Here is a 27323-nt window from a genome sequence, read left to right on the forward strand (position 1 = left end):
TTGCCAGTCCTTCAAGGTCACAAAATTATCATTGCTTTTAAAAGTGGATCTTCCATGAAATGTATATTTGAAGCATATGATCAGAGCTGAAGAAAGAAGATGGCTGCCATGAGGCTTCATCTCCTTGTATATTGATGCTCTAAAGTGCTCTATTTGGTGTGGAACATCCTCCACGGCCTGCAGTAGCATTTATAACAATCTGCTGTATTCAGCCCGCTGCTATGACAACTATCCAGGGGCAAATGTCAGGTCAGCTCCCTGCATCTGCATCTCCCTATAATTGCTTTGTCAGAAACCTAATAGCTGCCTTCTTTCTCTTGCAGAGGAGTGAAAAGCAACAGTGGCCAAGAACTAAATGTTGAGGCATTCTTTGTCTGTTCCATGCTCATACACTTGGTTCCTACTATACTGTGTGTGATTTTTCCCTATTTGGTGCAAAGTGATATTTACTAGATTGCCTCCTGACATTTGAAACTGCAGCATTAATGTGGATGACTAACTGTTCTTGGGCTTGGGCACTCTTAACTTTAGTAGGCATTTTGTGGAAAGTCTCTTTTTGTCCCTAAGATTGATTATTTGTCCTGTCACATCTAGCTGACATGTAATTATTATTAAATGCCTATCCTCATTCTAATATGAAACAGAGTGTCTTTGGGGCTCAGAGTGGTAAAAAAAAATCAAGGCTGTTTTAATCCCAGAGAATGATAAAAATCACAGAGTCAAACACTATTCAGAGAGACACCTGGAAGCCATTATAGTGTAGCTGGACATGTGTCAAACACTAAAATACCTTGTGCTCAGAGTTGTTCCTAAATAATGAGGTAGAAAAGGGACTTCATCATTGTGTGTACCAATGTTTCATGCAGGAGGTTCATCTTCCAACAGATATACCTTGAGGTGAATATATAATAAAAGCCAGGTGTGAGGCAGGGACTGTGAACAGCTGGAGAGAAAGTGGGTCTGCTGATGAAGAGTTAGTTAAGATCCATACTCAAACACCTTCAATCCATCAAATGTCACTCAGGAAGACAGAAACCAGGCACAGCCAGAAGGCACTTCTGATCTGCCTCTGCAACACTGAGTTGTGAATAACAATAGCAATGGCATGCATATTACTCTGTGTCTGATAAACCCAAATACAGGAATATACATGCACACAAATTTGAACTCTCAATGTAGGTATGATGCTGTGTGATGCTCTGCCTCTTCGTGGTCTGTTTTTTTGTTTTTGTTTTTTGTTTTTAACTACTAAATGAAAATGATACTGGAAGGTGAAGACTGTAGAATTTAAGTCTGGACCTGAACTTATGAAATGTTTGACGGATGTGGCTACTAGAATATGAATAATCATTAAGTCCTAGTTCAATGTAAATAAGTACAGAAAGGGTCTTGCATTTTAGGAATTGACTAAAGGTGGAACTTAAGAAAATTCACAGACAACAGGATGGTCTCGAGGATAACTTGAAAGCCTCCTTGGATTTCACTAGTTTCATAGGCAGTAATTAATGGTATAAAGATGCAATTGAATTAAACTAATGTGGCCTTTGGAGTTCTGCACTCATAGTAATATTCAAATTCTTACATGCTGAGAGCTGAAATTCATGAAGCATTCTGATCTTCATTATTCAGACCATTACCCCCAAATCAAAAGGGGGATGGATTTTCTGCACTGGATCTGTCTTTTGTTATCCTTTTAAAAGGAAACTATGTTTCTAGTAACATAAGCAATGAATCTCTGAAAAGGTAGGGAAAAGAGAAGGAAGGGAGGAAAAGAGAGATGGCAAGGGATGGAAAACCTAAGCTGAAAACTAACCCTTTTTAGGAATGCTGTTTTCACAAAAAAGAAGTTGGTTTTTATTTTAATGTTGTTAAAAAATAATAACTACATATATAAATAAATGTATCATTATTATGTGTTGCTAATGACTGAAGCATGTGCCATGCTGCCTATGTGTGCCAATGGTATATGATGTGTGTGTGTGTGTGTGTGTGTGTGTGTGTGTGTGTATACACAGGCATGTGCCCATGGTATGTGTGATGTGTGTATTTGAGTGAGCACAGGTGTGCCTGTGTCATGCTGTCTGTGCAGAAGTCAGAGGACTTTTTTTGTCTTCCTTCCACTGTGCTGAGGCAGGTGTCTGGCTGCTGTGAGTATCTTTCTGTATGCTGTGAATATGTGTTGCTCTGATTTGCTGATAAATAAAATGCTGATTGGCCAGTAGCCAGTCAGGAAGTATAGGCAGGATAAGCAGACAAGGAGAATTCTGAGAAAAAGAAGGCTGAGGCAGTAGATACCAGCCCGCCGTCCAGGGAGCAGCATGTAATGGCACACAGGTAAAGCCACGGAAAATGTGGCGACATATAGATTAACAGAAATGGGCTGATTTTAAGGGTAAGAGCTAGTCAGTGGTAGGCCTGAGCTAATGGCAGAGCAGTTTTAATTAATATAAGCCTCTGTGCTTTTACTTGGGTGTGAGCGGCTGTGGGACTGTGGAGTTGCAGGGTCCAGGTAGGACCAGAGAAACTTCAACTACACCTGGCTCCTGTACTTCACTCTCCATGTGAGCTGGCCCAAGATACAGGTGGATTCTCCATCTCTACCATACATCTCACATTAGGTGTTGTGAAACTACAGGTGTGTGCCATCTTATCCAGCTTTTTCACATGGGTTCTGGGGACCGAACTCAGATTGTCAAGGTTTGTATAGAAAATGCTTTTTTTTTTTTTAACCAATAACCACCCTAAGCCCTGTAATATACCACTTCATTCTTTAAAAGACTTGTAAAAAGATCCTTCTTCTGAGAACACATGTTTGCAGCCTCCGAGCTGCAGCACTTTTGTGTGCATGCCCACATAGACTCACAGGACACCTTGATACTCCTACCTTCTCACTCTGTTTTCTAAGGGCTTAAATCAGGCTACCTTACTCTTCTGCCTTCTCAGATACCTGAGATGAAGACAGATTTTCTGTCCTCTTTTCTACTGTGCCCTGTTCAAAATAATAATTAGCCAAAAGAAAGACATTATTAACCCAAAGTGTTATACATCTGTCTACTTGAATTACTTGAGGATTTTCTTTTCTGAAACATTTGGAAAGCTTTTGTTCACATTGAGATATTTTATGACTTAGGTTCAACATTTAGTTGTAGCCCTCTTTCATCTTTGACTTTCTGGTCCCTATCCAGAAATCAGAACTACAGTATATAGTAAATGACACTTAGATTTTCATAACGGAATTAGAAAACTCAAAAGTTAGAGATACAGAAGTGTGACAGGCACTTCATGCCACACATGTCATATGATTGTAGCTGCTAGAATGCCCCACTACATTTTCTTAAATAAAAGGGCCCAGAAATTTTATATAGGAACAGAAAATTACCAGGAACTGGTTGATCTTAAGGAGAAATCTGACTTGATACACCACACCTGGCTTTACTTCCTGATGAAGGTGCCAGTAATGATAATAGAAAACCTCTCTCCAGAGAATCCTCACACACTGAGTAGTGGTTCCCATATATGTCTCATTCCTGGAGTGTGAGTGAGGGTTAATGCAGGTGCCATGGAGAAGTGCAGGAGTCACTGCTTTGTCCAAGTCAAGTCATTTTTTCCTCAAAATTGTTGCTGACAAAGTAAAGGACATGAGAGGACCATAAAGATGAGCTTCCTGAGGCTGGAAACTTTAGAAACTTATAATGCACTAGTCAAAAAGGCTGCTGTATGAAGACCACCAGTCTTCCCACACCATTATGAGAGAGAAGTCATCCACTGAGGCAGAGCACCGACTGAAATAAACATCTGCTTGAGAACATGCTTCAGAGGATCGCTTGTTCATCTGCAGTGTCTAAGCCTACCGCCAATGCTCTAGTGGTACACAGTAGGACTAGTACCCATGAGCTAAAAGGACATAGAAAGACTGACAGTGAAAAAGAATTCTTAATGAGGGCTACTCTTACTCTCCTTCAAAGCCCTGCAATGTTCACTCAAGTCTCAGATTAAGACTGACTGCCTATACACTGTGCATCCCCTGAGGCTACCAGTCTCTTTGTATCTACTTCATATGTGGTGTCAAGAATCACGAAGTCTCTTTCTTTGAAAAATATTATCCAATTTTCTGAGCTTTGATATCCTCTAACTTCATAACAGATGTGTGACTCTAGTGCAGTTTTCCCAATATATGTAATATTGGTCCTTCTCAGTTACTAATGGCTTGTAAAGTATATAAATTAAGGTGAAAGGATGGGACAATGAATGAACAAATTACAAGATAAAAATGAATTTATTTGTCACAAACCAAATATATAAGATTCATCATTTCTCTGCTAAACCTAAAAATAGCTATTTTAAAATAACTTTAACAAAGTGCCTCGTTCATGGAGAAATCAATCAACCGTGTGTTTTTCTGGCTTTGACACAGAAAGCATATCAATATACTATGCTGAGTTTCTGTGTCTGAATTCAAGCCTCCTATTTATCCTGTAGAGTGCTATACACCATCTTGCAATTGAGAACATCGTAAACTAAAGATAAGCCTAAAAATAAAAATACAATCTTCTATTTAAATATGTGAGAATTTTCCATGAGGCCAGGAAATGAAACAGTAAACTAGGCAAGTGATAGAGAAACAAAATCATCAGAAAGTGGGGATTGTGAACAGCTTCCCAAAGAATTCAGAAAGATCACACAAAATAAGCCAAGTTGCTGAGCTTCTCTTTGTCCTACTCATTCAAAAGGGAATCAGTTTGATCTATGTGTGCCTTATACTATTGTTGACAGACAGACAGAATATGGCTACATTACCATTTAGATACACATAGACTGGTGTGTGTAGGAAAAAAATGAGTGAAATTATTTATTTAAATTAAATTTAAATAAATTCAATTAGTTATATAAGAAAAATGAGTGAAATGATACATTCAAACAGAAATAAATTCACTTTCTTTTTTAATGATAAAAATTATCTGACTAATTTAATAAAACTAACAACCGCTTTTTGCTATAAAATATCTCTAAGATAGAATATTAATTTCACATGTAGCTATATGGACATAAATTATTATAAATATTCTGAATCAGCTGATCTAGGCTGTGGTAATAAAAGTGGCATTTCAATATTACGTGTGTTTATTGTAGAAACATTAACAATAAATATGATTTATGATTATTTTGTTGTAATTGAACTTTTAGAATTATTTTAGGCATATATTCCAAATTGTAATATATATATTTATTTATTTATCTATCTATCTATCTATCTATCTATCTATCTATCTATCTATCTAGAGAACCTAGAAAAACACATCATACGAGGCAACTCCACACTGTGGGAGGAACTCAGCTTCCCTAGACCTGTATGGACAGGTACTCCCTTACACACCTGCTTCTGAAACTCTCTAGACATGGGAAGTCATCTTCTTTGCTGCTCCCCTCTGGCAGGCACTCAATGTATGCATTATTTCACAGAGCATACCAGAATCCTGCCAATGTACTTGGCATTCAGCTCCATGTCCTACTATTTCTTATCAAAAGCACCAAACTGAGGTCAGGGAAGTGGCTTGGTTGATGAAGTGATGCCTGCCATGCAGGCATGTGGACCTGACTCTGACCCCTCACATCAACGTCAAAAGCCAAATGTGGTGGCACATACCTGCACTCCCAGTGCTGGAGAGGCAGAGACAGGTGGATCCCAGGGGCTGGCTAGCCAGCCAGTCCAGCCAATTGGTGAGGTCCAGGTTCAGTGAGAGATCCTGTCTCAAAAAATATGATGGACAGCAGTTGAGGAAGACGCCCTATATTAACCCCTTATCTCCACACACATGTATGTTTATTGTATACATGTAACACAAATGAACATACACATCCCAAGCTCCCTTTATGGAGAATATTGTTTTTAGATATTAAAGGACATCTATTTGTTTGGAAATGCTCCTCATGTCAAGAATATGTCTGGAAGATTTCTTGCCTGTCAACATCTTTCTTTTTCAAGGTCTAGCTAAAACAGTTTCTCCTCTTGAGTCCCTCGGAAGTGCCCAGAAAGACTTCAAAGGACTCTCTACCTTGGTGGCTCACCACAATCCATCCACACAGTATACCACCTGTGCTTTGCTGACTTTTAATAGAATGAGAGCTTATTGATGAAAATGGTGCCTTAGCTAGATTCAATGTGAGAGTTACAATGACTGCTTAATAATTTTCCAGAATTAAAAATCCAGTCCTATAAAACACTGAGCCAGGTCAGGAGCTCCTCGGGAAACTTTTCCCTCCTTTCTACGTTGGCTACACTTGTCTATCACACAGTGATGCATATTGGCCAAAGAAATCATTTTAGGATGGATATAGAAGTAATTTTCATCAACCATCTTTATTGAGATAATTTAATATTTATGAAAAATTGAAGTTCAACAGAAAATTAAAAAAAAAAAACCTGCCAGTAAAAAAGTTATCATTTGTGAACACAAATTGGAATTCATTTGTATTTGAAGTCTAGCCGTTATCAAGCTAATGCTGACAGGACGTGAGCAATGCAGTTAGTTTGCTCACAAAATACTAATAGTTGTGGTCAAATATTTTTCTCTGCAGAGTTGGTTCAAAATAACATTGACACCATTTAACTCAACTCTCATGAAATGTGAATAACAAACTCAATTTTTGAAACATAAATGACAAATATGTATTGTTGTCTCTGTATGAGTTTTATATTCCAAAAAAATGCTTTCATTGCACAGATAACTTTGCTTTATCTTAGTTGAGTGGATCAGGAGGTAGGGTATTATGTAGCAATTTCCTCCAAGATTCAAACATTCCAATCTGCAGGAAAACTCCTCAAGACAGGAAGCAAAGAACTCTCAATAGCTTCAGGAAGTCCCTCAAACTGACCAGATTCTCCAGGCCCCTCCTTCCCTAAGACGTATGAGCTTTAAAGACTGCTCAGAGTCTCTCCTGGAAGAGGAGAGCAGCATAACTGTCTCGAAGAACAAGGACTGCCTGGAAGAGGCTCGGGCCATTTGAGGTGCCTGGAAAAGACAGTGTGTGATCTGTTGAGTGGCCTGCAGATGTTCGGCCTTCACGAGCTGTCACCTACCCTGGTGGGCCCTGGTGATGCAGCTGTTTTTGAGTCATTTCTGCTCCCATAAGTAACTCCAATAAAACTCATTGGTTCACCAAGTTGGACTTTGCTGGCATCACACTTTGGTCTGTCACTGGTTCCTGGTCTGGGGTGAATAGACATTTGTTCCCATCTCCCCAGCAAAGTCTTTCATACAACACAGAAAGAAGAGGGAGGATGGGGAGTAAGAGTAGGCTGTCGGCATTGTGTACTTGTGTAAAATTGCCAAAGAAATTTGACTAATAATAGGTATATAATGAGTACAGAGAGACAGCTCACTGGTAAGAGCACTTCCTGCTACTTTACTAGACCTGTGTTAAGTTCCCAGAACCCACATGGCAGCTTAGGACTGTCTGTAACTCAGTTTCATGGGATCTAGTGACCTCTTCTGGACTTCATGGTATCAAGCATACAATATATATATCATACATGCAGGCAAACACTCATACATAAAATAAAACATACAATTACACCTTACATATTTATGGGCTGTGAAGTAGTGGCACATGCCTTTAATCCCAGCACAGAGGAGGCAGAGGAAAGTAGTTCTATGAATTTGAGGTCATCTTGCTCTACAAAGTGAGTTCCAGGACCACCAGGGCTACACAGCGAAAACCTGCCTCAAAAACTATATATACATATACGTACATATATGTGTATACATATACATAGAAATACACACACACATAGTGTGTGTGTATATATATATATATATAGATATATATATATATTATTTCCATAGATTAATTCTTTAAACATGTGCATGTGAGCATTTCCCAATTCTGGCACAGGAATGAGGATTTTGACATCACAAGTCTTTGGATTGGTTTTCTAATTTGCTCAGCACATTTTACTTATAAATTTAAGCCCATAATGTCAGATCCAATTGTTAGTGACTTTTCTTATATGAAAAACCCCTGCATTCCTATGGGAATAGAGGGATTGAGGCCATGTGAGTATACAGATGTTTCAGTACACACCTATCAATGCAAGGAAGAACAACTCCTACAGCCCCATTTGGTATGGATGCAGTCCATGTACGTGTGAAAGAAACTCATGGACAGATTCATTTCAGAAGACTTTTGGGATTGGCATTCCCTCGCCATTCTTTCCGCAGAGGTTGGACTTTGCGGTGTCCTGTTGTGTGAAGCAGGTGGTTGAAGGACAGGAGACCTCCAAATTAGAAAAGATTATCAGTGTACACTGGGTGACACTTAAAATAGTCACATTTTGAATAATGGCTATAAATGGACCTGAGCAAAAATAAAACTGGAATTTACATTCACGTGTGACTGAGCTTCTTGACTGGGTCTAACAGATATGGCCCCTGATACTCAATGACCTCAGCCTTATCAACACAGCAACAACAGCAAAACAAGAACAAAAAAACAAGAAAACAATGAAACAAGAACTTTCGTTATGTTTATCTTATACCATATAAACGTCTTCCTTGCAAGTTCTATAAAAATTAGAGAGAAAAGCACAGAAGGAAAATTCACATGAACAAAGCCGACCGACAACTAGAGGGTTTGGAGACTCGAGTTTAGTCTCCTCAAAATGGGAGTGACAGAGAGGGTGGGATTCACGAGACCTGAAGATTTATGACTTAGTCCTGCATTCAAGCCCTACGTGATTCCTCCCCCAGCAATGGAGACAGTGTCCCAAATCTTGGGGACAGGGTAGAGTATGTGCTATTGGCATCGACAGAGGTAAGGGTGGGTTTGCTAAAGCCTGACCCACTCTGTGCAGGATTGTGTGACTGTCTTTGTTCCCACATGGTTTTTACAGTCCAGCCAAAGATCCATGTGTCCAGCCAGAGAGCATATTTTGAATGCTTGGAGGCAAAAACTTAAAATGCCTGTTAGGAATAATCAGAGGTTTTAGTGTCTGCGTTCACATGTGTGTTATCTTAGGCTTGTCACCCTGTGTAAATCTAGAGACTAGAGCATTGTTTCACTTGGAATGTTACAATCTTTGGAAAATGTGTCTAACTGACCCATCATCAACTTGGCACTTGGCCAGGACCAGAGGACAGTTTAGCCTCTGATTCTCATGAATGTGACATAGAGGTGCAAGCACCTGCTGATTTCCTCATCCCTTCTAGTGCCCCAGTGTCCACACAGCTACACATTAAGATACTCTTTTATTACTATGCTACTTTATTACTCTCCTTTAAGGCATTGTTAATATGAACATTGGAGGACACTAATCTGTAATTGTGATCATAGTTAATTTATATTAAATTTAATTTTTATATCAGGTTTTAAAAGGAGACATTACAAGGGTACAGATCTTCTGTTTATTTAGACTTTTAGAATCCTTGGGGATTCCTTCCCTTCATAATGCTGCTACTTGGAAATTGCCTTAGAAATAATAGGCAAGATATCCTTTTACATGAAGATTGTATTAGAATAAGTAGAATCTAGCCCTAGTAATCTATGGAAGGGAATTAATGAAGTAATAGGAAGCTTTCCAATAATCCCAGAAGATTCATAGTGACATAGAAGATCCTCAGAGAGCAGACGGAATGAGAGTCATAGTGTAACTCTTTTAACATTTACAAATTTTTATCTATGAAATTTTAAGAGAGGGGAGTAAATGGGAGAAGAGGAGGGAGGGGAAACTGTGATCAGGATGTAAAATAAATGAAAAATTTTAATTAATAATCTGTAAGAAGCAAGTATGCTATAAAAGCAGGGAATGGAATGTTCAGTAAACATTTCTTTATTAATTTCTCAAATTGTAAAATCCATGCTTTGTAACTAAAAATACCTTAAAACTTTTAAGTCAGTATGATCATCAAATGCAAGATGACTGCCTTAAAGAGGAATGTCTTCTCAAGCAAGCCTGTGACTCTGGGAAATTTTTCAACGGCTCTAAACATTGGTTTATCTAGTTTAATAAAATACAACAATTTCCTTGGCCATAAGTCTAAGATGTCTCCGATAAGGCTGTATCTTTTCATGTGTTTACTATTAATATTCATATTAATGAGGACATCAATGCCTAGCAACACATACTCTACCACACAAAGCCAAAAATATCATAAAATATAAAATGAAGAACATTTTACAATTACTGTCAATGGGGTTTGTTTTCCTTAGGTAGTATATTTCATCCTATAGATAGAAGAGCAATGTTGAAATATATTAAAAGATTTGAAGATACAGACCTTTCTCCAAAATATTGTCTGAAAGAAAGGAAAATGCTAGGAGTGTAATAGAGACTGAGGATGCCTAAGAACAGTGACAAGGAGATTTCCACTAGCAGACTAAGAAAACAGGCTTCAAGTCAAATCTCAGTTACTAGGACAGTTTGTAATTAAATCAAAGATTCTACAGAAAATATAGCTTTACATTCAGTGTATGGTCAAGCTTATTTTCTTAAGGAAATAAAACTGCAGAAATGTTGAAGAGGCTTCCTATCGCAAAACCTGGTCCACGGGGCTAGGGACTCAGTAGGTAAAATAATTCCCTGGAAGCATGAGGACCTGATTCCCAGAGCCCAGAGCATAGACATCTGCACTTCCAGCACTCCTAAATTAGGATGGAGGCAGAGACAAGAAAATCTCCTAAATCCCATGAGACACCTCACCTGGTTTATGCAAAGGTGGATAGCAAAGGAAGAAGGTGAAGATGTCCTCTGATCTCTACACACATGCCGTAATACAGACATAAATGCACATACATACTCATAGACACACCATGCATACACACACGGGTGGGGATTTTAAGGAGATGGAATTGTCTCAGTCTGCATTTTTGGTAGTTCCCAAATGTATCCAAGACAAAATAAAATGTATTAAGATTCTCTCCACATACACGGCTACAATTCCAGTGTTTGCACCAATAATGACATGTGTCTAACAACAGGTCCACTCTCTAGTGCGCCAGAAGACCAAGGGAGAAGGCATGAAGAAATGCAGACTTCAGTAAATGCATCACCGTTAAATTAAAAACTACAATAGCAAGGACCTGTGGTCTTTCTAGATACTTCTAAGTCTTGATCCAATAAATTCATGCAGGATTTCTGCCAATAATTTTTTTAGCTTAGTAAAAAATCAGTGTTTAACATTTTATTATTCTCTTCCCTTACCTTTTATTAGACCAAAGTAACCAACCAACATGGCAACTCCTCCCACTGGGTTTTTGAATAGAATCAAAGGTGTTACATCAAAGTCAAGCATCGATTTTTCCACCTTTCTCAGTAACTGCGCAAGGGGATGTCCCCCAGCATCCACTGCTTTATCCTTCAAGAACAGGAGTTTCTAGAATGCTGCTGGGGAAACCACCAACCATTTGACTTTAGGTGAACTCTCCTTTAGAACTACCAATTAATATAACTGGAAGAATGGAAGCTATAAATCAAGAAAGCCATTATTTCCAAACTCTTCATCTTAATCATCATCATCGATCAAGCATGAGGATAAAATGTGTGACACTCCTCAAAAAAAAAAAAAAAACTCACAAAAAGTTGACATGGGTAAGAAATAAACAACCAGTGGGGGGCCGGTGTCACTCTCCCCCTTTCTCTTCCAGTATGTCTTTTTAAACGCACTGTGACCTAGATAACATTCAAGTGTATTTCTGGTAGTACTTGCCTACAACCCAACATATCACTGAACAATTGGGGACAGCCTGGGCTACAGAGCAAGACTTTGTTTCAAAGGAAAAAGAAAGCAGAAACAAACAAACAAACCCAGAAGAAAAACTCAAAGCGATAACGAAAGGAAAAGAGCTAGACAGACACAGGAAACTTTCATCCAAACTTTCACTGTCAGAGACACGAAAGCGAACTCTGGCGTTCCTCTTTTATTTATTTATTTTTTGAGTACCCACCCAAACTGAGGGAGAATTTCTCTTTTATCCTAAACAAATTCCAGATTTTCATGTGCAGGAACAGAAACCCTGCACGTATCCTGATGTGTGTGGTGATTCGCTTCAGTTCTGTGAACTCGGATGTCTGATGAAGCTCTCAGCTCCGACCTTGCCACTGGCTGGCTTCAGGCCTGTGCTGCATAGATTTGTATGAAATAGACTTTTGGAATAAAGAATTCAACACATCCATAACACCTTTTATGTTCATAGCTCAAATAGCTCCATAAAAATCCAGTTAACTCATCCAACATCATAAACTATGAAGGACATTCATAATTAGAACTCACTATGTGGCCAGCCAGTGGCAATGAAGGGTCAGGGTGGGGCTTAATACAAAAACAGTTTGACCTTTCAGTTTCTGAAATGTTATGCCTTTATTTCAGCCGGGGGCTGATGGAAAACTTCTAAACCATGGGTAAATTCTAAGAATTGTGAGTTTGGTTATGGGTACACACAGAAAGCACAATTTCAATGACAAGAGCCCAAATAAGTAGGCATAGGTTTGGATCCAACATCAAAGCGATGTTATCAATGTCAAGTTGGAAGGAGAATGATGTGTAGAAGTCTTCATGTGTTATCTCAGATGATATCTACAGAACTTGTAAGAATAAATGGTTTAGAATTTTTTGAAATGCTAATTATATATGCTGTACTAGCATTCAGGGTGCATAATCAGGCCCTGGCCTTTTCTTGGGGTACATAACTAATGAGAAGACACTACATGTAACATGACTTCAAATGTGCTTCCAGAGAGCTTAAGCACATAGGTGGTTGTTTTCATGCAGTTTCAACTTACGTGTGTCTCCACATCTCTCTGGACCTCCATTTTATGTTTATGAGAACATTACTACCAGTTTTGTAGGGTTGTGGTACTTGTAAAGTGTCTAACTAATTTAGAAAAAGATAATAAAATACAATTGATTCATTTAATTTCATGTGGATCTATGTACGTGAAGGGGGCTATCAGAAGGCAACCTTGGATATTGTTTCCTAGTGCTATCTACTTTTATTTTCTGCTGAGGCAGAGTCTCTCTCTGGTATGTAACTCCCCAGATAGGCTAGTCTGTCTGGCCAGAGAGCACCAGGGACCTGCCTATCTCACCCCTCCAGCTTTGTAGCCACTAGTCCACGCCACTCTGCCCAGTGTTTTTGCTGTTGCTATGTTTTGTTTTGTTTGTAGGTTATAGGGATTGAAATGAGGTACTAATGCTTTTAAGGCCAGTGCTTACTGTCTGAGCCATGTTCTCAACCCATAGGATATGATCAAAACATTGGTTTCTTTCTTTTCTTTTTTTTTTTTTTTTTTTTTTTTTTGGTTTTTTTGAGACAGGATTTCTTTGTGTAGTTTCAGTGCCTATCCTGGATCTTGCTCTGAAGACCAGGCTGGCCTCAAAACATTGGTTTCTTAGCATCACATTCATCCTGAGCCTTCCAAACCCATTTAGGGCTCAGCAAGAATGTTTCTACATATACCCATTTCAAAGTAGTCAGCTTTTCATGATACAAACCATGTTTTAGCAAACAAATGGAATAGAAAAATTCAGGGGAGGAGTCAAGGGACCACTGGTACCCACCTATCCCAGTATAACGAACAATAACAGGCAATCTCATTCCTAAATATTACTGATAGTTTTTCTTTAATTGATGGGTGCTCTAAAAACAAATACTAGCCTGATGTAAAGGCCTTCAATAATGACAGCACAAATGTATCATTAAAGAGTAAATGACTATCGAAGTAAGTGTGATATTTCTACTGCTCGAGATAATCAAGCATATGGTACATATATACTTAACAATATATAAAATATAAAATATACTCTTCTTTCATACATAAAGACTTACCAAACCACCACAATAACTTTATGAGTTAAATATATGTCTTTATCTATTTTACAGCTTGAACACACACCAGTATGTAACCTGACAAGATGGATACTGTAAAGTGATCTTATAGTGATACAATATGAATTTGTCACTTTTCATCAAATATGTGTGTTACTGATACTGTGCAAATTCTAGAGTCAGTAGGTGGTGCACGTGGATGTACATCAAGCAGGACAGTCCTTTCCATTCTAGAACTTTAATATTTTAGATATTTGAATTAAGACCTTCTCTCAAATGGACTTAGTCCAACTACTGATGCTTTTTTCCAGTTTTACTGCTACTGAGGTAATGGCAAAGGACCCAGAGAGGAGAACCTTCTAGGTGGACCTTGTTGCTGTTTGCTTTGTTCCCAGAAAAATGCTTAGTATGTAGCATGCACTCTCATTTTTAAGGTGCTTGTATAACTCTGAGAATTAGTACTGTTACAGTTATTATTTCTCAGTAGGAAACTGGAGCACACAGGTCTGACCTAGCTTGCTGAAGGCTGTCCAATCCGTTACGGTAGACATGAGAATCAAAATGAGGTACAGTTATTCTACAACTGCACAAGCTCACCATGATGCCAGACGGCAATGCATATGGTACTGTGTCCCACCTTATGATAAATTTCACCATTATAATGATGACAAATCATCTAAACTGAAGACATGGACACCAATAAAGCCCAAATTGGCATTTTCAAATAGTTTTTATCCAACATTGATACTGCATCTTGTTTAACTACAGGCCTCATCCTTTGCAATGCTTAGGACTGTAAGTACATAATATTTAATAATAATCAATGAATAAAATAATGTCCTTCTGAAACATTTAAAAGATATTCTAATCTTGAAATATAAATCCTCTTTTGCTTGATTGAGAAAAATAATATTGAACTAACAAATTACCCTGCAATCACCTCAGCTGCCGTAAGTAGGATGCACCTACTTTATAAAATTTAAAAAAATCAGAATAAAGCAAGCCTTTGTTGATAGCATATAATGTAACACATTGCAATTCAGATCTTTCACCAAAGATAATTTAGAGTGGAAGACCGAGACGGGAGAGAAGTCGATTGGGTAGATAAGAAGGAAGGACAGGAAAACACAGAAGAACTAAAAGATCCACCAAGGGAAGCAGCAGCGAACAGTGCACCCAATGTGCACATGTTCCACTGCACAGCCAAAGCCTCCAGAACAGAGCTCTCAGACGTTCCCTATGAAGAGTAAGGTCAGGATGTGGATAGCCATTAGATTAGGTCCCCACTTCAGACTTTCTAACCTTTCAGAACTTATCCGTACTTTGATTACCCTCAGCATAATCTCTTGCCATTGGTAGCATAGTTACCCCACCACCACTAATCAGTCTAGAAATACATGCCAGTACAGACCTGACAGCACTAAAGAAAGGTTCATTTTCATTACAAATGAACACGTTTGAGTCACGATCATAAACGACAAGATAAATTTGAATAATATGATAATCAGTAAGTCAGAACCTCTTAGTTAGCCATCAGTTTTGCTATTGTCCCCTCTTCACCACAGACTTTTTTGTTTGGTATTCATGGATCACCAGAGCACAGCGTTTTTCAACTCCAAGCTCCTAAGAACAGAAGTGTGTCTGTGTGTCAGATCCATCCACGAGTCCGCACTCCTCCACACTCCTCAGTACCTGGGGTTTATCCAGACGCATCCTCTTGGCAGCGTTCCTACTCTCGCTTTCACAGGCTGAAGCCAAGATACTCTCTGCAACTGCTGAAGTAAGGTGGGAAGGAATAGGTCGAGACTAAAAAGAAAAAGAGAGAAAGAATATGAAAAATTATTAACAGTATCATTAACCGACCACATGTCAGAAGAGCTCAGAAGGCCATCAACATGGGCAGGAGAATCTATTTCAATAGAGGAAATGGAAATTGTAAAGATGAAAAATGAAAGCTAGTTAGAGGTTAGAGCTACAGCTGCTACGCAGAGCTATCGTTCATTCCCGTGTCTCCGTTGTCACGAGTACTTATTTAGGGTCATTATGTTGGAGTATGAACAAGCAATGGCAAAACTGCTGACCATAGTTTGCAAATAAAACATGCCCTTTAACTCTTTCATGAACATGACAATGCACACACAAACCAGAACAAAAACAAACAGGACTGTCACAAAACAAAACAAACTAACAAAAATTAACTGACACCACACCATGCCAAAAAAATCTGGATTTTAAAGAAGTGTGTGTGTGTGTGTGTGTGTGTGTGTGTGTGTGTGTGTGCAGCATGTGCACAGAGGCCAGAGAATCACCTCAGATGCTGGTCTTCATCTTCCACCTTGATTGAGAAGGTCTGTTTTATCACTATGTTTGCCAGGCTAGCTGGTCCAGGAGTTTCCATGGCATCTCCTGTCTATGCCTCCCATCTTGTTATCAGAACAATGTAATTATGAATGTTTGTTCTCATGCCCATATACCAAACAATCATAATGTGAATAGTGCAAATGCTTATTGAGGTTCAATTTGATGAAGAATACATATGGTTAAAGTACCTGGAACATTTCTCACCTTGGTTAAATACAAGATAACTGAACCAGACACACAATGATTTCTGTATACCCAGGGTTTTGTCTTATGTGAGATTATTTGCCTATGTGTTTAAATCCATGTTTTCTTTCATTTATTTAATATGAATATGAGTTTATATTAATTATTTTATAGGGACATGTTGGAAAATATATCTTCTACATAAGCTACATAGAAATTAATTAATCTTCTAACCGAGCTAATTATAAAATGTGGGCAACTCTCCAGATCATTTACTATAATCATTGAAAAGTTTTTCATTCTTTTTTCACATAATTACATGTAAAACCATTTAACTGAAAGATGAAATACTTAATGATATAGCACATTTTTAATTAAGATAACCAAAAGATAGATTTAAAAAAAACATGAAATTTAAATCACAGAGATGATAACAAAACACTGGGAAATTGAAAAATATATGTATCCTGGAAGCCTAGTATGTATTTTAGCATGCCACTTCAGGAATTTCAAAGCTTCACCACAAAGTATGTGTGGCTATTTATTTATTTTTGAATTAGAAATATCATTATGTATGTCTAAGCACAAGTGTGTGAGTGCTAGAAAATACATGGAAATCAGCAGACAACTTCCAGAAGCAGATTCTCTCATCCACTATGGATTCAGGGCTTTGAACTCATGTCACTGGGCTTGTGCACAAGTTCTTTACTTAGAGACGATGTTGCCAGCCTTGGATAGATATTATTTATTAGAAGTCTCTCATATGATTCAGGCCTTTTTTTTTTTTTTTTTTGCTGTCTTAGCAACCTTGAATATGCCTTTGTTGTATGTGTCTCATTTTACTGACTTTGTTATATAAAATGTGCTTCAGGAAATTGAAATACAAAGCTTTTGTCTGAAATAGTACTCTAGAGCAGCTAAATTCAGTCCACAGTGTTTTAACACATAGAGGAAGGAATTTCTGCAGTTTTGCATTTTTGGAATTTTTTTCAAACACTTCCTTGCTGTTTCCACTTCCAAACCATACTCCATGGGTCAGAAAGAGAGGTGGCCTCAGTCTTTCTTTTCCGGTCCTCTGGGCTGTCTGGGATGATGGTTAGACGTCTATCTGACAATAAAGAACCACGAGGTTCAAATGTTACTTTTCCCAAATAAAGGGAAGAGAGAGCCCCTTAAACAGCCTGGAGCACATGATAGATGTGTTTCTGAGGAAAATTATGCCAGGCTTTTGCCTTGAGAACCAAGAGGTTCAAATGAGGCAAACCCAGAGGAAAAGTTTGTCTCAAAACTTGTATGGCTTCATTTCACTGTCTACTTCAAGTATGGAAAACACACTCTAGCACAGCATCAAATATATGTTGAGCCATAAAATCAGTCCCCCAATAAATAATGACCATGTCTGGCAAAGCATTAGAATCTAAACTATATGGAAATCTTATCTATACCCTTTTCTATGGAACTTCCTTTGAGGTAAAGTTACATTAGAAGTGGAAATAAAGACATTTCACTATGAAAAAAGAAAATAATTCATTTGATATGAAGCTGGTATTATTTAAATGGGTGTTAGGAGTTTTTAAAAGTCTATCTGCATTATTAGATATTCATCTGGCTCCAGGAATGAAATTGATAATCTCAATTACATATCAGAAATCCTCTTTTACTTAGTATAACCAACAATAGTCACACACGGCACAGGGATACATACTTCTGTTTCTTATTATTTTTATATTTCTTTTTTTTTTGGTATCTCTATTCCAAATTAGATATAAAAAGTTATAAAAATTTAGTAAGTTGATGGGATTTCACTAATGAACATGCAAGTTTCTTAAATATGTGTTGAGTATGTTTTTTTTTTTGTAAAAGTTTGTTGAAAAGGAAGTTTGTTAAACATGAACAGAAAGTAAAAGAAATATTTTTAGTTAAAATTATTTCATAGAGGGTTGGTGATTTAGCTCAGTGGTAGAGCGCTTGCCTAGCAAGCACAAGGCCCTGGGTTTGGTCCTCAGCTTCGGAAAAAAAAAAGACAGAATTATTTCATAGAAATTCTTTATTTTTTTAAATTGAAGAATTAAGCTAGAGGTGTGGCTTTTACTCTAAGAATAAAAGTTGGCCTTCAAAAGAACTTACATAATTTTCTTTAGAGAAAATCATGGAGATTATATGGTCTTTCCCATATGTGTGACTGGTCTATTCAGGCACAAGAAGAGAGTTCTGCCTGAGTGGAACAAATTATCCTTTTAAGGTCACCTGATAATTGTAAGTCTCAGATTTGGGGAGAAAATTAAGTTCAAAATTAAAGCAATTGTAGACTCTTCTAACTAGTGGGGAAATAAGCAGACATACAGACACAAGATTTAATGTTGCTCACACACAAAAGACAGCATTTTGAAAATTGAGCTGTTCTAAGTTTCTTGTGGAACTGTAATGTGACAACTCTAGATGACCTTTGAAACAAAGTCACAAACAGTTTGTTTTCCTCAGAAGTCTGAAGAAACTGGCAGCCAGATAGATTAATTTGCTGTCCTAGAACCAACAAATCTACGTTCGGGAGTTAGGCTTCCTGGTTTCCAGTTCTCCATTTTTTCTTTTACATTGTATTGTAATTAGCACTTCTAAATAATTAATAGTTAATGAAATAAGATGCCATTAAAAACACTTATCTGCAAACTGATGTGCTGATCCAAAAACAAGAAGAGAAAAGTCATCCTATACAAATTTGTATTATAACCCTGTTTTATTCAAGATCATTGGACAGAATGGCAAAGTGAATTAGAAATCCTCAGTGTGAGATGTTTTTAAAAACCTCAAGTCTCAAATGTATAATCTATGTGTGTTTCTAAGCAGAATCTTATGTCATGTGAATATAATTTTGAGATGATTCTCAATAATAATTCCTATTGGGAGCTTAGGATATTCATAACTTAATACAAAAAGCTTAGATTCATCATCTAAGTTTCCAACCCTTGAGAAAAGTACTTACACTATTCATTTTTTAGAGAAAGTTAAATCAAAGTTTGAAGAGACTGCATGACTTGTACAAGTCCATTAATCATGTAGATTCACTGGGATTCAAACATGCATGATGTGAAATTGTAAATAATTTATAGTAAAGAATTATTTTCACTTCATAATTCCAGTGAGATAATACAAACTGGAAGATGGATTATTACAGCTAAATTCATTTTGTTTCTAATCAAGGAATTAATTAGGGCTTCTCTAGCATCTTTATTTTTGGGTGATTTAAATCTTTGCCTTACACTTCTCTACTAATTCCTAAATACTATGTTCTGCCACAATCTAAGGTCACAAACTATTAATGTTGGATTAGACAGAAGTGCCAATCAATTACTTCACATGAACCCTTTGGTTGGGCTCTGTTTCATGCCTGCAATGAAGGTGCAGGAGATTCTTCATGAGCTACTAATTCTAGAAAGCCCTTTGCTTCTAACACTGGTGAGTCAATAATAAAGTTCTCAGTGTCCCATACACAGTTCAGTGATATTTCAGATAATGACAATATAGCTGAGGTTAAAACCATTGGCTTGATTTTCCTTCACAATCTGTCTTTTATCTACTTCTCAGCTCAGTTATTTATATCAAGAAGGTGAGAAGAAAATTGATCCTGGTGGCATCTTATCAAGCAATATTCTGTGGTATGAAGTGTGGGCACAATGGTAACCTTAATCCTCTATTCTGTCATCAAACTTAACAGCTGAGGGCTGATTCCAGTGTTTCTGCTCTAGTTGGGATGTAACTTCAGAATATGCTAAGGGATTTAGTCAGATTTCAACAGTAGCAAAGGCTAGATTCCTTCCCTTATTCGTAAGACTGGCCATAAATACAAATGCTTACATATAGTAAATGAGCCAAGAAAAAGCACAAAGAATCCAAGGAAGAATTTATGAAAAACAGTACCTCTCCTGGTGAATGTGATTTTAGTAGACATACTATGAGGCATACGTATCTTAAGGGAAGATTTCTGGAATGATTAAAATATAGACAAATGCACATTGTGTGTGTGTGTGTGTGTGTGTGTGTGTGTGTGTGTGTGTGTGTGTGTGTGTGTATACCTATACCAGAAATTTGCTATTTCTACCCACTGCATGTGAGATAAGCTCGTAGTAATTATCTCTTCATAATTAACAGTCATTCTCAACTGGATCCCAAGCTGAACTTTCCTCTGCACTGTTCCTGCAGTCATAATTATCTAGGTTAAAATCAGTGGGGTTGTGTCATCCAGCAGATGGCTAAATGGTCACACGGAGCTTTGGAGTTGGAAAAGTCACATTTTAATTGGAACTTAAGATGTGATTTCTGTTGGCACCATGGAAATGTATCTTCCTTTTCAGAACCAGGGGAAGTGTATCAACAAATAGTGCCAATTTTTTAGCTGTAGAATTGCATATTAAACAACCTCAGGATGCTCCGGTGATTGAGTATACATTTAAGATACTGTACAATCACAATTACAAAAAAAGTTTCAAAAAATCAAGAACATGAATCTACTTATGGGTTAATGTCACAGTGCTCTCTAAACTCTACTCTTTAAATGCAGCTTGATTAAGTGTTAAACAAGACCACATGAAGAAGCAACTATGGCATCCACCAAGGTCGTAAATAGAATGTACTCTCTAAGACACTTAGAGAAAGTGATTCAGTGATGAAAATTATGTAGCATATGTGTTAAGATTTTTTTCCCTTCCATTCTGGTTACTTAAAAAAATTCATAAGTAATAATCATGCTTTTTGTTTGATATGAACACAATTTCCCCAAATGGTATTTAAATGCATAAAGGAATAATCATAAAAGCTATGCAAAAAAATTAAACTCCAAAAGACCCCATTTATTTGCAGGGTTCTATGGTTCATCGACATCAGTATTATAGAAACAATGAATTGACTACTTTGGACTGACCCGGGTATTTGTCAGCAACTGCTTCGTGACTTGATTGCTCTGAGCCCCTCGACTAGGAACCGTTTTTTTTAGTTTTATAAATCACAAAACTGAGATTCAGTCAACGTAATTGGTAATCTTGATTGTCAGTTTGACTGGATGTAGAATCATCTAAGAGACATGTCTGGGCATGCCTGTGAAGGTGATTCCACACTAAGAAGAAAGAACTGAGTGCCAGCATTCATCCCTGTCTACTTCGTTACTGTAGGTGCAATGTCACTAGTCACTTTACATCCCCACAGCCATCTTCCCATGCTATAAAGGACTGTATGTCTTCATTCTGAGCCAAGTTAAACCTTTCATTTCTTCAGGTGATTTGTGTTAGGTATTTTGTAACAATATAAAAGTAACTAATGCAGTAATTAAATAGCAAATAGGAATATCATGCCACAATGCATTGCAGGAAGGTACATATGGCAAGTCAATACCATCTTCTTTTATTCAAAAATACGTTTAATGAGTGTTATCTCTAAGTCAGAAATGTATACAATTCAGAGAAATACATGCAACCTCAATGGTTATGATTTCTATTCTGGGTTATGCTAGTACTGTGCCTAGCACACAGCTTTTAAAACATTAGCAATAGATTTATACATAATCTGTCTTCAGAAATTCTTAACTAATAGAGACAAGTATTTTTTCAAAACATTGTAGTAAACTTATTTGACAAAATAGATATTTCATCTTTCTTATTGCGAATTTCTGTGAATGTTTTGAAACACTAAAACAGTTGTGTTTGTGTTATTCTCCAGGGGTGCACACACTCTGAGTGCCATTCCACAAGCAGGGTTGCACTCCACCATGGCCTGTGGTCTGGATTGTTTGAAACCTGAACTCCAGGTAACTCAAGATTTTAAACCAAGGCTTGTGAATGTGGTCATAATAGTAGTTTGACAGTCCTTAATAGTGTCCTTAATATAGTTTTGATAAAAATGGCAAGCAACAGAGCCTTACTGATCTCACCTGACCTCCTGAGTTTTGGTCAAGAAGTTATGGAAGCTCATTGATTAGTTCCCAGTGACTGGGCGAAGAGGTCAGCATATGACTTAAATAGATGAGGTGAGTCAACATTCTTCCATGGGACTGAGACTTGCAGTTAGAGGATTGCTTTTAGGTTGCAAGTTTTCAGAAGTGCTGAGGACAACGTTTCTAGCAGGTAGAAAGGAACTGTCTGACAGATAAAGTACTACAGAGAAACACAGCTAAAAATGTGGGGGTGGGAGTCAAACATCAGCTGTGGGCCAGGGGGTCTGTGGGGGAAGAACTAGCATCATTTTCCTGAGAAAATTACTTTAATTTTAAAGAAATTTAAAACTACATTTTTTTAACAAAAGTGGAATATAAAATAATTGGCATTTTGACTTTTAATGTATGTTCAATTTTTGTTGTTCAGTTTTGATGTACTGGAACAGTGCCTAACTATAGTGGATGCTGGCCTTGAGTTTGCAGCCATCCCATGGCCTCCTCAGGGCTGAGATGATAGGGAGGAGCCACCACATATACTTCAAGTAAAAGCTTTCATTTATGAACTAATGGTTCATATGTCTTGACCTTGATTTTTGAATATTCTTGGTCATGAATAATGATCTTTCATAAATAAATTGGAAATTAATGTCTTGCAGCTTCATTCATAGCTGCAGAGTTTGGCAAATGCCAACTGAGAATAGAGCTGGCCAAGATGCAAGATAATGAAAGTATCATGCTATCCTTTCTAACCAGTTGACCCTTTAATCTCCACTAGAAAACATCACCTACTTCTGCAAACATATGGTTATATATTATTACATATAACAATACACAACTGTACATCATGACATCTTTTTCTATCACCGTTTACTGCACATTAATTCTATTCACAGACAGTCACTACTGTAACTACTTATTCACAATAATTACCACTTACAGAAAAATAAAAATCAATGTGTCAAAAGTCAAAGGAGAGTCAAAATTAAGTATCATATAAATGTCTTTAGAGGAAAAAGTTAAATATTTAAATATATGAGTCTTAATTTTTAGTTAGCAGTAAGTTTTAGAAGTTAACTCCCAAGACACTGAAGCATGTTACACAATAAAAGCCATGTAACTTTCACTTGTTTTCAACTACAAAGTAAAACACTATTCTATATCTTTTCATTCACTCACTCTTTCACTCAACATTTTTAACGCAGTTGAATGGGAGTTTGTCAACTTTCGTGATCAAGTTCTTGCACTCTGTTAAGACAGTGGGGATACTACAGAGATAAACAAGTTCAAAAACACAGGAGTCAAATCCTTCAGGAGCTAAGACTTTACATAGGTAACAGCAATAAGACAGGATACAAGAAAACCGGAAAAGATGCACAAAAAGTGAAATTTGTACATAGAAGAAAGAGAAACTGGAGATTACTCTTAGAAAGTTGATTTAGCAGATGACCACACATCTGGTCCAATTCTAGTTGTTCACCAGGTGGAGACATCTAGCAGATTTACAAGAGCAGAGTTCAACCTAGGGTTCTATGGTACGTTATCACCACTCTCATGTGGGCCAGGCAGGAACTTTGACATCTGTAATTTCAAGCAATGCTAGTCTTCATCTTTAAGATAAGTACTATTGTTTCATTTTATCCAATGAGGAAGTTAAGGTTCAAGGATGCAAGACCCATAATTTGGTAAAATGTAGAATGAAGACCCACTGAATATAAAATCAGGGTCTTCCCTTAATTACTTACCACCAGTGTTGCTAATTGCCCACTGTTTCCTGAGTTTATTTTTCTTATTGCCCTGACCTTAGCTTGTGAGAAGAAACTTTAGTAGCTTTTTGTGTTATTTTTTCCCTCCTCATAATGAACATGGGGTTTGCTCAACACTAATTTGTAAGTTAAAAGGAGTTTTGCTAAAACAAACAAACAGACAAAAGCAAAACTTTGGAGCACATTTTTCTCAGTAGCTTCAGAGCCTGCTCTGACATCATGTGGAAAAGTCTTCGGTCTGATGGTCTTTCTCTTTCAAATAGCTGTTTCTTCCTGGTAAATGTTAAGATTTCTATGTTCTGCTCTTGTGTTATTGCAGTAGTATTAGGTACAAAGTTGATTTATTTCTACTGCTGACTACTCACCTCCACACCCCTGCCAGAGCCTTCATGGTTTGATCAATTCAGAAAGTTGGTCATCATCTTCCCTTCCTTTTTGTAACTTCTCCTTAGATTTGCTAAAAAGATCTATCTTTATTATAGTGAGATTCTTTTCCCCCCATCTCTACCTTCTTAAAAGAAGGTGATTTTCTTATTTATACATTCTAGCTATCACTTTTCTCCTTAGCTAACGTTTATTTTCTATTTGACCCACCTAGTAGGGTTTTGATTTCATTGCATACAATGCCTGATATTTTTACTTCCAGAAGTTAGAAATGGAGGCTTATTCCCCTGTTTTGAAATAGCAACCATTTGCAGGGGCCAGGGGCATCCCTTGTTTACCCACAATTCCCAGTTTATAGTCCTGTCTGATCACAAACTAAAATCCATCTATCCTGGAATTGGATGATCCTTCAGCCTCCAGTCCTAAACTTTTCTATGTTCTCTTACTCTATCTTCCAGGCTGCTATCCTATCCCAGTAAGTATTTGTAACCATGGCAGTACATTTCTTAACTCTTTTACATCTTTAGAAATTTACTTGTTTTCCTTTTGGGCAAGATATTTTTTTATTCATATTTGATTCAGTATTTGTGTCTATAGTGGGAAGATGAGGGGTATAGGTAGGAAGTATTCTGTTATACTTAACATCATGTTTAAACTAAGTGATTCTGTGAGGAGTAATTGTGACAAATATATTGGGCATAAATATTTTTTCCATATAATTATTATTTAATTAAAATACATGTAGGAAATAATGGGTAGAGTGTTACCATAATCCTTGAGAAAATCCACAAACTAAGGGACAAAATATTAAGGGAAGCATCAATAAGTCTCTATGATAGACTGTGGTATGAAAGGAAGTAATTGAAGGTGTTAGAAAAAAAAGTAGAAAATTGCCTGCCCGCCAAATATTTACATATATTATTACACATAATGGCCCAGCAGCCATTTCATTTAGAATATTGAGTCTCTGAAATATATCATCCAATTAAAGGAATTGAACTAACACAAGAATTAAACTTGGATCTCCTAGCTTCAGAAAGTCATAGTCTAAGATATGGGGTTTAGACTATTTTTGAGATGATGAAGTTGTACACTTTGAAAGCCAAAATTGAGGAAGGTACACTATGAGTAAAGACTCCAGGGTCCTAGAGTGTGTCCCCTGAGTGCTGAATTCCTAGAAGTACTCTGAGTGAGCAGAAAAAAACAGTTTCACTGGTAGCATTGACTTGTAGTGCATCTGAAAGTGTCTATAGGGATGCCAAGAGAAATAGGTTAGGGGTTTCAAATGTTTATGTAGTGCATTTTCTAACTATAATACATATCCAGTTTTCTTTCTATTCATTGCTTATATATTGTAGAATATTATTTTAAGATGTGTTATATTTTATGCTAAAGAACATTTAATGAGACAAAGATGTGTTGCATTCTTTTATGTTGCTTTTGTTTAACTCTGTGAAGCTGTGTTACTTTGCCTGTCTAAAACACCTGATTGGTTTAATAGAGAGCTGAATGGCCAATGGCAAGGCAGGAGAAAGGATAGACGAGGCTGGCAGGCAGAGAGAATAAAGAGGAGGAGAAGTCTGGGAGGAGCAAAATCAAGCAATGGAGAAAGGATGAAGGATCAAGAAAAGAAGAATCCAAATATGGAATAAGAAGGAAAGAAAAGCTATACAGAAATAGAAAAAGGTAGAAGCCCAGGGGCAAAAGGTAGACGATATAATTTAAGTTAATAAAAGATGACTAGAAGCAAGCCATGCTAAGGCCAGTCATTTATAAGAAAGAATGAATTCCTCATGTGTTTTATTCGGGAGCTGAGTAGCAGGCCCCCCAAAGAGTAAAGAGTAAAAACAAGTAACAAGATTTTGGCATACCAATGTGAGGTTCTAGAATTTCCATAGGGCTTGAGAAAGCTAAAAACAAAAACAGGGCTCCTTTAAGAGTTTCTGCAGTACAGTGAGCCCTTGAGCAGCATTAAGTGGACACAAAAAAACTAAGTAAAAATGCCCTCCACAGTGCAGGACACCAGCATTCAATAGCTGGGGGACTGAAGGCAGTTCCTGGTCAGGCACCTCTGACTGGGTTGCAAGTTGTAGGCTTAGCTTTCACAACTTGAGAGTGGGGTGGAGCCAGCCAGTAGGGTCACGCAGAGGAGGACCCAGCTCTAGTTTCTCAATTTAAAGTTTGCTCACACATTCAAAAAAGGCTGAAAGATACACAGTAAAAGAGGTTCAGATGGAAAAAACTTCTAAGTTCCAATGTGTTTTATAATGTACGTAGGCTTAAGACAGAAAGAATGAGTATAGACAGTCATAGAAAGAAAGAAGTAGTTTAAAATAATAAAGTCTATAATGATAGAGTGAAAATAATGTAAAAGAAAAAGCCACATAATATGGAAAATACACAGGGAGTTTGGATCCCGTATGTTGCTGTATTGACCCTGAATTTTTTGATAGTTGATAAAAAAAATGACAGCAGCTAAGAAACATGGGATTGAAAGGGGAACTGCTTAAATAAACCAGCCTAGATACTTTAGGAATGCCTTAACTTTAAAATGGAATTAAAGAATACATTTGTCAAATGGAAGTCAAAAGTGCTTTGGAGAAGAGGTTTTGCTTTTGTTTCCACAGGAAACAAGAGGCTGTGGATTCGTTCCAGGTTAATATGGATCAAGTTTGATCAAGGGAGACCTTCTGAAACTTGACAGGTGATACATATCAATGAAGGTTACTGCTGGTTTTCTCAGGACTTGGCCATTATCTCAGTTTTCCCAGGGACTCCTAAAGATGCTTCACCCACAGACAACAGAAAGCAGTCTAAAGAAAACTATACCCACATTCCCAATAAATGGTGTGAGTGGCTGATGGTTATTTGGTGGGTTATGGATGTTTGCT

General features: G+C 37.3%; 1 protein-coding gene across 8 annotated transcripts in view; it reads right to left on the reverse strand.

Moving 5' to 3' along the window:
- The window catches only part of Nol4 (nucleolar protein 4), a 330361-nt gene that overhangs the window by 48641 nt on the left and 254397 nt on the right, over positions 1-27323 (reverse strand). For all 8 annotated transcript variants that reach the window (XM_059246745.1, XM_059246744.1, XM_059246753.1 and 5 more), the window contains one exon: positions 15514-15627. In XM_059246745.1, coding sequence (XP_059102728.1) covers positions 15514-15627 — 114 coding nt within the window. The remainder of the gene's footprint in view (positions 1-15513; positions 15628-27323) is intronic.

This window comes from Peromyscus eremicus, chromosome 19, assembly GCF_949786415.1.
Source record: "Peromyscus eremicus chromosome 19, PerEre_H2_v1, whole genome shotgun sequence".
Classification (NCBI taxonomy): Eukaryota; Metazoa; Chordata; class Mammalia; order Rodentia; family Cricetidae; genus Peromyscus; species Peromyscus eremicus.